Raw genomic sequence first — 10,000 nt, forward strand, 5'->3', positions numbered from 1 at the left:
ATATGTATATATATATATATATAATATATATATATATATATATATATATGTATGTATGTAAGTATGTGTATATATATATATATGTATTATCTTTTATTTCCCTTTCTAGATCCTTGCAAAGTTCCAGAGTTGAACAATGGGCATTACCATTCCTCTTTACTTGGCAGAATCCAGTCTGGCACTGAGATGGAACATGGTCAAACCATTTATGCCAAATGTGAAAATGGTTACGAAACAACAAAGTTTTATTTCACTTCTTGTAAATATGGAGAATTCAAGAACATTGAAAACATTTCTTGCGTAGAAAGTAAGTAATTGTTGTAAATTGATTTTATGTCGATGTTTAAATCAGGGAATCAGCAGGGTTATTAGAATATGATCAAAATGCTAAGTTGCACTGTTTCCGGCCTTTTACATTCTGAGTTCAAATTTTGCTGAGGTCGACTTGTGCTTTCATTCTATGTGGGCCAATAAAATAAAGTACCAGTTAAATTCTGGGATCAATGTAATAAGCTAACACACTGCCCACAAAATTGCTGGCCTTGTTTCAGAATGTCCGAATTTGAAACCATTGTTATTATTATCATAGTTTTATTGTATTTGCACAGTTTCTAACACTAGAGATGTACTACAATGTCAGCTGTTCACTGCCAGTGAACTAAGGTAACACCCCTTATTTTTCAAGTACCATCTGGAGTATTCGAGCGATTCCAAGCAGTGCTGTTTTCTGCAAATGCTCCATCCTTATTGCAGCCCCTATTTGTTCCATGTACTTCTCAAGATTTTTGCTCACTGTTCCCATGGCTCCGACAGTTATTGGTACTTCTACCACCTTTTTCAGCAACCACAACTGCTTAACCTTCCAAGCTAACCTGTTATATCTACCAATTTTTCTTTCTTCCTTATCACATACCATGTTGTCAGCTGGGCATGCTATATCTGTGATCCAGAATCGTTTGCTTTCTTTCTCAACACTATGTCTGGTTTCCTATTCTCTATCTCATGGTCACACTGAATCATAAAATCCCATAGGATCTTTGCATTATCATTATTATTATTATTATTATTGAGTGAGAGAGCAGTTCATGCCATCAAAGTGACACTGGGGTAAAATATACGAAGCCCAATATACCCATCATGACTACCCGTCTGATAAAGGTACACCAGGCACATGCATCACAACCATATGTGCGCGACAAGGTGATCTTATATCAAGATAAACAGCACATGACCTTGCAGGTGGGGCGCAGTTAGAATTTTCTTCAGGTTGAGTAGCCCATCCCGCTCAAACGGTCCCTGAATAAGGGTTGTTTAAGGATGTTGAAAGAACCACCCATGTTTCCAGAGGTGAACTATTCAAACCCCAAAGAATCCCTCTCAACACATGGTTATGATGCTCCCCCACTACTTCTGCTCGTGATCAGAGATGCACATATCGTCAGCCACTAAGGGACATGCTCAACTGGTTAAGGTCAAACAACTGACAAGCAAATCTGTGGTATTGAGCAGTATTATTATTATTATTATTATTATTATTATTATTATTATTATTATTATTATTATTGCCATTTGAACTCAATTATTTTGTTCCTTTATTGGTTTTAATAGTTGGACAGCAACCCCTTTGGAGTCTGTCCTTGAGGTAATATCAATCCTCACACCCTACCCTGTAGTTTTCAAGCATTTATTTTATCAAACTGGGTAAAGGACAAGGTGGACCGAAGCTATTGAACTGTGCAATGAAAGCTTACAGATTAACACTTCAAAGTCACTGTCAGCCTTCTTCTTGTAAAAGTATAACCAAATCAATATGTACTTTACAAAAAGTTGAGTCATTCTTCAGTTAAGTGTTAAATTAATTTTATTATGACTCAACTATTAAGAAGTCATTAGTATTAAAATGAGAAATCATTAATATATATCTAAATTAACCCTTTCATTACCGTATTTATTTTGAGATGCTCTGTGTTTCTTTCAATTAATTTTAAATATAACAAAGAATTTAGTAAAATAACTTCGTTATCATTAAGCTAGTCTTAGGAACATAAATTGTGACTAAGGTTTGGTGGAAGATTTTAATTTAAATTTTATGGAAACAAAACATTTGTACTACAGAGCCAGAGCCAGTTTCAGTCGGGTTGGTAACGAAAGGGTTAAGGTAACAAGCTAGCAGAATCATTAGCAGACTGAGCAAATGGCTTGGCAGCATTTCATTCATCTTCACATTCTGAGTTCAAATTCTACCAAGGCTGACTTTACCTTTCATCCTTTCAGGGTCGATAAAATAAGTACCAGTTGATCACTGGGGGTCATCTTACTTCTTCCCCGCCAAATTGCTGGCCTTGTGCCAAAATCTGAAATCAGTATGTGTGCATGTACATATTCAATTTATATTCCAGAGAGTTGTAAATCTCTGAAGAAGATAACTAATGGCACATTTGACGAAATCGAAAATGGTGAACAGCTTCCTTGGATTCCTGGTACCAAAACTAAAGTAATCTGTGAAAATGGTTTCATTCCCAAGAATGGCATCACCAATGTTACATGTCAGCGAGGAAGATGGCAGCCTGATGAACCAAGCTGCATACCAAGTATTTCTTTTTAAATTCTTGTATTATATTGAAATCCCTTTTTTTATCTTTGCCTTGGTTCAGTCACTGGATTGTGGCCATACTGGAGCATTGCCTTTAAGAATTTTTACTTCAATGAATGGACCCAAGTATTTATTGATTTAAAAAAAAAAACGTCTAGCACTTATTCTGTTGCTCCTTTTTTGCTGAACTGCTAGGTCATGGGGGACATAAACAAACCCAATGATTGAAGGGTACTCTTAAATGGGCTGGTTATGCTACACTGGCATAGGCCAAGGTTACAGTCTCACTTGGCTTGCCAGGTCTTCTCAAGCACAGCATATCTCCAAAGGTCTTGGTTGCTCGTCATCGCCTGTGTGAGGCCCAACATTCGAAGGTCATGCTTCATCACCTCATCCCAAGTCTTATATAATTCAGCCAACAATATTGATTGATTTGCACTTGTAGATTACCCGAGCAAGAAAAATAATGAAGTAATGGTGCAAAACAGTGTTCACGTATAATCACGAATCAGGTTAGTTGAAATATGTTTGTCAAATATTTCAACTGCTAAACGGCAAAGACACTGCAGTTACTGTGGAGTTCATTCAGTGTCACCATCTCTCAGGAATCTCAGACATCGATGTTTCGGCATATTTGCCTTTATCAGTTGAAATATGTGACAAACATATTTCAACTAATCTAAATTGTGATTATACATAAACACTGCTTTACGGCATTACTTCGATATATATATATATATATATATATATATATATATATATATATATAAAGGGGTAAAGACCCCCTTCGGTCATGAATGACCATGGGATTGCACCTAGAAAGTTACCCTCCTAGACACAAGTCCGGGCAAGGTTGTTTATGGAAGGCTAGCAGTCGCCCATGCATACCAGCCTCCCCTCATCACGTCACCGATGTTATCCAAGGGAAAGACAAAGGTCGATACAGCTTGGCACCTGTGACGTCGCAACTCATTTCTACAGCTGAGTGAACTGGAGCAACGTGAAATAAAGTGCCTTGCTCAAGAACACAACACGCAGCCCGGTCCGGGATTCGAGCTCACAACCTCACGATCGTAAGCTCGACGCTCTAACCACTGAGCCATGCGCCTTATATATATATATATATATAATTATTTGAGGGAATATAAATCCAAACTTACAGGGAAAAAAATTCAATTTAGAAATACTAAATCAAATTTCACACAATATAATATATATATATATAAAAATTTAGAAGAAAACCACCCTTTATCAATTCAAAATGAACAATAAAATTACACCATCTAGAAAATTATATATAATAGAAATATTAAAATTAAAATAACAATAAAATGTCAAAGATTAAGTAAATTGCAAAATAAATAATAAAAACATATATAATTAGTAGAATAACGACACGTGTTTCATGGCTATATTTAAGAAATGATTATAGTAGTAGTAAACATATATATATATATATATATATATATATATATATATATATATTATTAGTGAATTGAAGAAATGGAGTTGAACGAAGATTGAACAGAAATCGTTTTATTGCATTCTACACGTGTTTCGAAAGGCACAATTTACCAAATTCCGATTGAATAAGGAGACCATATTGTGTCTTTCTCTTCAGGAAGAAATAGGAAATCCATGGGCTCTTAGGAGCTGCGTTCGATTTGTTTTGCTCCGCCTCTGTTCTGTTTTTGCTTTTTCCAACGGATTTCCTATTTCTTCCTGAAGAGAAAGACACAATATGGTCTCCTTATTCAATCGGAATTTGGTAAATTGTGCCTTTCGAAACACGTGTAGAATGCAATAAAACGATTTCTGTTCAATCTTCGTTCAACTCCATTTCTTCAATTCACCAATAATATTAAAATTCAATTATCCGCACCAACGCACGGTTGCAACACCATATGGTTGTACCTCCAACCGTGCTGTCTTCTGCTGTGATTTTTGCTACCAAGGTATCGGTTAAACTTTTGATTAATCTGCAACAAGATTATTCATCTTTCTATTTCACAATATATATATATATATATATATATATATATATATACATATACATATTTACATACACATGTGTGGCCACACATACATGCACATATATAAACAAGTTAAAATTTATTTTCACTATTTATTCATCACACATTGTTTCCTTTTTAGAATCTTGTTTGCTGCCATTCATACCAAATGGATATTTCTTATATAGAAATCATAAACAGATACAAGACAAACTCATCAAAAATGGTACCGCTATCAAGACGTTCTGTGATTCAAACCATAATTTGAGTGGACCAAAGACAATTGTCTGTACCTATGGAAAATGGTTACCAAAGGTTCCAGTTTGCCAAAAATGTGAGTAAAAGATGAAATAGTTTGGTGTTCTTCTGAGAAAAAGAAAATTAAAATTTGAAGCGGCAACCCCCACTGACCCATTTTTAATATTCCTCATCTTCTCTTTCTGTCTGTCTGTCCATCTGTCTCACTCTCTCACTCTCTTTTCATCTGACATCTCTGCAAGTATTAGACGTTCATAAATTAACTTTACAACTTTCACAATTTATTGCTTCAAATTGTAATGCTAATTTATGGACTTCTTTGTCCAATCTTTAACTCAATTTCTTTGATGTTTTCCTCCTTTGATGGTTCCAAATATATGAGACTATACATCCATCTGCTTCACAATTGTTCTGTTAATTCTTATGTTGCATATTGGTGATATTTTGTTTGAAATTGTCATTGGATGTGCGCGCAAGCGAGCATGCGTGTGTATGTGTGTGTGTGTGTGTCTGGGTGTGTGTTTTGCTGTTAAGACCTTGAACCATTTTTCTATTCATTGTTAACATCTTGTTGCTATATTCCTGTTGAGGTGCACTGTCCTTTGTTTTAATTGATTTTGAAAATTACAAAATAACAACGAATTCAGTAATTATATCTTAATCATTATTAAAATAGGTTTTGCAACAAATTAAGATGAAATTTTAATGGAAGTTTATAATTAATGGGTACTTTTATATGCCACCAGCATAGGTGCGATTTGTGTGACACCAGTATCTGCCATGACTGCAATTTTGCTCGGCTTGATAGGTCTTCTTCTCAAGCACGACAATGCTAAAGGTCAAGGTCCTTGCCATTGCCTCCTTGAGGCCCAACACTCGAAAAGAACTCAGCCACTTTGTCTCCGTCAGGCTCAACGCTCGAAAGAAACCCATCCACTTTGCCTCCATGAGGCTCAACGTTTAAAGGTCGAATTTTTATGTGCCACCAGCATGGGTGCACTTGGCTTGACAGGTCCCCTTAAGCAGAGCACATTACCAAATGTCTCGGTCATTAGTCATTGCCTCTGTGAGGTTCGAAGTTAGAAGGTCATGCTTCACTACCTCATTCCATGTCTTCTTGGGCCTACTTCCACAGTTAGCAATTGACACTTCTTTACACAGCTATCTTAGTCCATATACATCACATGACCATACCAGCACAGTTGTCTCTCTTGCACACCACATCTGATTCCTCTTATGCCTAACTTTTTTCTCAAGATGCTTACATTCTGTCAAATATGCACACTGCCATTGCACATTCAGTAAAGCATACTGGCTTCATTTCTCTCAAGCCTACACATGTCCTCGACTGTCACAGCCCATGTTTCCCTGCCATGTAGCATACCTGTTCGCACACAAGCATCATACAATTTGCCTTTCACTCTGAGAGAGAGAGGCCTTTGTTGAAAGCAGAGGCAGGAACTCTCTGAACTTTGTCCAGCCTAATCTGAACTTTGTCCAGCCTAATCTTATTCTCCACCTCCACTACTCACTTGGTCACCTAGATAATGGAAGTAATCTTTTACCTGTAGCTTTCCCTACTGGCAGTTGATGGAGTCTATTTTATGGACATGTTCATTTACCTATTTTATTCCCACCTGCCTTACAGCACCATTTCCTTTATCTTATTCACTCTCAGACAAAAAACAAAGGCCAAAGTGTTAGAGTCTCCACTTTTTATGGCAACCAAACTTATTCCAAAATCTTCTTCACATATACTTTTGGCTTTCTTCTTCTCATTTCCAGATTCCTGCATTCCTCTGACAAACAGCACCACTTCTCCCCTGGTTTTACTTCAAGACACTCACCACAGAAAGGATCAAGAGATTGGGTCAGTCTCTTTGTTCCAAGACCAGCTCCACCCACATGGGACTGTTGTAAAACTAGCCTGTGACCCCAGCAAATATAAATCTAAAAATGGTGTTACAACCTCGACATGTCTCAATGGGAAATGGACTGTGACTGACCTGGAATGTCAACCATGTATGACTTCACTTTTAGTTTTTTAATCATATTTCTTTTCTTTCACAATTATACTTCAATAATTTTTTTAAAAATCGTTTCTTTCATTTCTAAAAATATTGAAACTTTAGATATTCTTCTGAAAAAGAAAACAACAACAGTTAAATTCCTTTGCATTAATTATCATAACGATAATTATAAATATTATTGTTGTTATTATAACTATTGTTACCATCATCCTCGTTAAGGCAGTGAGCTGGCAGAATCGTTAGAATACTGGAAAAAATTATTAGTATCATCTCATCCATCTTTATGTTCTGAGTTCAAATTCTGCCAAGGTTGACTTTGTCTTTCATCCTTTCAGGGTCAATGAAATGTATACCAGTTGTGCACTGGGGTCAATGTAATCAACTAGCCCTCTCCCCTAAATAATTTCAGGTCTTCTGCCTATAGTAGAAAAGATTATTATAATCCTTTCTACTATAGGCACAAGACCTCAAATTTGTTGGGTGGGGACTAGTCAATTATATCGACCCCATTGTTTCACTGGTACTTAATATATTGACCCCGAAATGATGAAAGGCAAAGCTGACCTCAGCGGAATTTGAACTCAGAACATAGCGACAGGTGAAATACCACTAAGCATTTCATCCAGTATGCTAACGATTCTGCCAGCTCACCGCCTTAGAATGGATTATCATAATAATAATAATCCTTATTATGAAGGCAGAGAGCTGGCAGAATCGTTAGCATGCTGGGCAAAATGCTTAGTGGTATTTCACCTGTCGCTATGTTCTGAGTTCAAATTCCGCTGAGGTCAACTTTGCCTTTCATCCTTTCAAGGTCAATGAAATAGGTACCAGTTGAATACTGGGGTTGACCGGTCCCCTCCCACAAAATTTCAGGCCTTGTGCCTATAGTAGACAGGATTATTATTATTATTATCATTATCATTATTATTATTATTATCATCATTATTATTATTATTATTATTATTATTATATTATTATTATTACTATCATTATTATTATTATTATTATTATTATTATTATTATTATTATTATTATTGAGTGAGCGAGCAGAGCATGCCATCAAAGTGACACTGAGGTAAAATATACGAAGCCCAGTATACCCATCATGACTACCCGTCTGATAAGGGTACACCAGGCACATGCATCACAACCATATGTGCGCGACATGGTGATCTCATATCAAGATAAACAGCACATGACCTTGCAGGTGGAGCCCAGTTAGAATTTTCTTCAGATCGAGTAACCCATCCCGCTCAAAAGGTCCCTGAATAAGGGTTGTTTAAGGACGTTGAACGAAACACCCATGTTTCCAGAGGTGAATTATTCAAACCCCAAAGAATCTTTCTCAACACATGGCTATGATGCCCCCCCACTACTTCTGCTCGTGATCAGAGATGCACATATCGTCAGCCACTAAGGGACATGCTCAACTGGTTAAGGTCAAACAACTGACAAGCAAATCTGTGGTATTGAGCAGAATATTTGCTGTAGCCCATCTTTTATACCAAGACAAAACAATGTACATGATAACACTTCCAATCAGTTAAGATCAGAAGCCATGAGAGCCACTGCCTGGTACTGCATCAGGGCTATTATTATTATTATTATTATTATTATTATCATCATCATTATTATTATTATTATTATTATTATTAAGGCAGGAAGCTAGCAGAATTGTTAGTGTGTCAGACTAAATTCTTAGTGACATTTCTTCTGATGTTTAACATTATGAGTTCAAATTCCAGTGAAGCTGACTTTATCTTTCATCCTTTCAGGGGTCAACAAAATAAATACCAGTCACGTACACGTTGTAATGAATTAACCCCTCCTCTCAGATTTGTTAGTCCCTTGTCAAAAATTAGAAAAGAACAATTATCACTTTTGTTTTCATTTCAGTTTCGTGTCTACAGTTAAAAAATGACAGTGTTTCTTCACCTTTGACCTTGATTGGGTCAACTTCGAGGCTAATGCTGCACTCAAGTACAGTGGAATTACACTGCAATCCACAGACAACCATTCCTTTAAACAATAACATCCGGTCAGTTTGCCAGTATGGGAAGTGGATACCAAGTCTTTTGGAATGTAAACCAAGTAGGTTAACATTTATTTAGTAAATAAATAGACCAAGTAAGTGATTCTATAGGAAAGAAATATTAGTGCCACAGAGTATAATTTTTATATTGTTAATCATGTATTTTACATCTGTTTTTCCATGTCTTCATGTGTTAGATGGGTATGTTATTAAGGCATTGTTGTACAGCAGGATGCCTATTTGGATCATATTTGGAATGTTTGTTTAATGATGATAATTTTGAGACATTGGTTTTCTCAAGAAATTCCTCCCAGTGCACTCTGCAAGTTAGAGGAACACCAATGAGACAAGTGGAGAACTTTGTCTATTTTGGGGATGTAGTCAAGTGTAATGGAAATCAGGATGCTGAATTGAATGCTAGAATTGCAGGAACCGATAGAGTAATACACCATCTCCAGCATTCAATCTTCAGAAGAGGGGAAGTCGGTTAAAATGTTAAACTCACCGTCTTTGATTTGGTGCCTATCTTAACCTATGGTTATGAATGCTGGGTATATATATATATATATATATTTCAACAATTGAGGGCAAAATTAATTAATTATTAATCAATTTCACCAAGTGTTCAGTATGCAAAGGGACCATTCAAGGCGAATTCAAATTATTACATTATATAAAAGGGCTTAGTAAAATAAATTACTTTGCCGCATACTGAACTCATTAGAAATAGCAGCTAAAAAACTTTTTTAAGGCTATTCTAATACTTAAAGAAAATCTCTCTCATATATAGTGTTTGCATAATTTAACTCACAAAAGTTTGGGGGTAATGACATCGAAAAATCAAATGCTAAGGTTATTCGAGAACGTACGTTTCAAGATTAGTCAAAACAACATTTCTATCATCGGCTCGGAAATTCCTTGGTTTGGATTTGGAAACACTGAAAATAAGAACATACCCTCTCGAAGATCTGCTCCCAACTAACAGTGTCAACAAATTCAAAATAAGCAAGCGAAGAATCTCTGTTCTCCCCTTTCACCAGCGTGGGTTAAAATCATCAAACTCTATGCTTAT

General features: G+C 36.1%; 1 protein-coding gene across 1 annotated transcript in view; it reads left to right on the plus strand.

The window, feature by feature from the left end:
• The window catches only part of LOC115222761 (complement factor H-like), a 31,917-nt gene that overhangs the window by 3,188 nt on the left and 18,729 nt on the right, over positions 1 to 10,000 (plus strand). The window contains exons 2-6 of the mRNA XM_029793060.2: positions 110 to 307; positions 2,400 to 2,591; positions 4,748 to 4,939; positions 6,649 to 6,885; positions 8,793 to 8,987. Of these exons, the coding sequence (XP_029648920.2) occupies positions 110 to 307; positions 2,400 to 2,591; positions 4,748 to 4,939; positions 6,649 to 6,885; positions 8,793 to 8,987 (1,014 nt within the window). The remainder of the gene's footprint in view (positions 1 to 109; positions 308 to 2,399; positions 2,592 to 4,747; positions 4,940 to 6,648; positions 6,886 to 8,792; positions 8,988 to 10,000) is intronic.

This window comes from Octopus sinensis, linkage group LG21 (genome assembly GCF_006345805.1).
Source record: "Octopus sinensis linkage group LG21, ASM634580v1, whole genome shotgun sequence".
In the NCBI taxonomy this organism is placed as follows: Eukaryota; Metazoa; Mollusca; class Cephalopoda; order Octopoda; family Octopodidae; genus Octopus; species Octopus sinensis.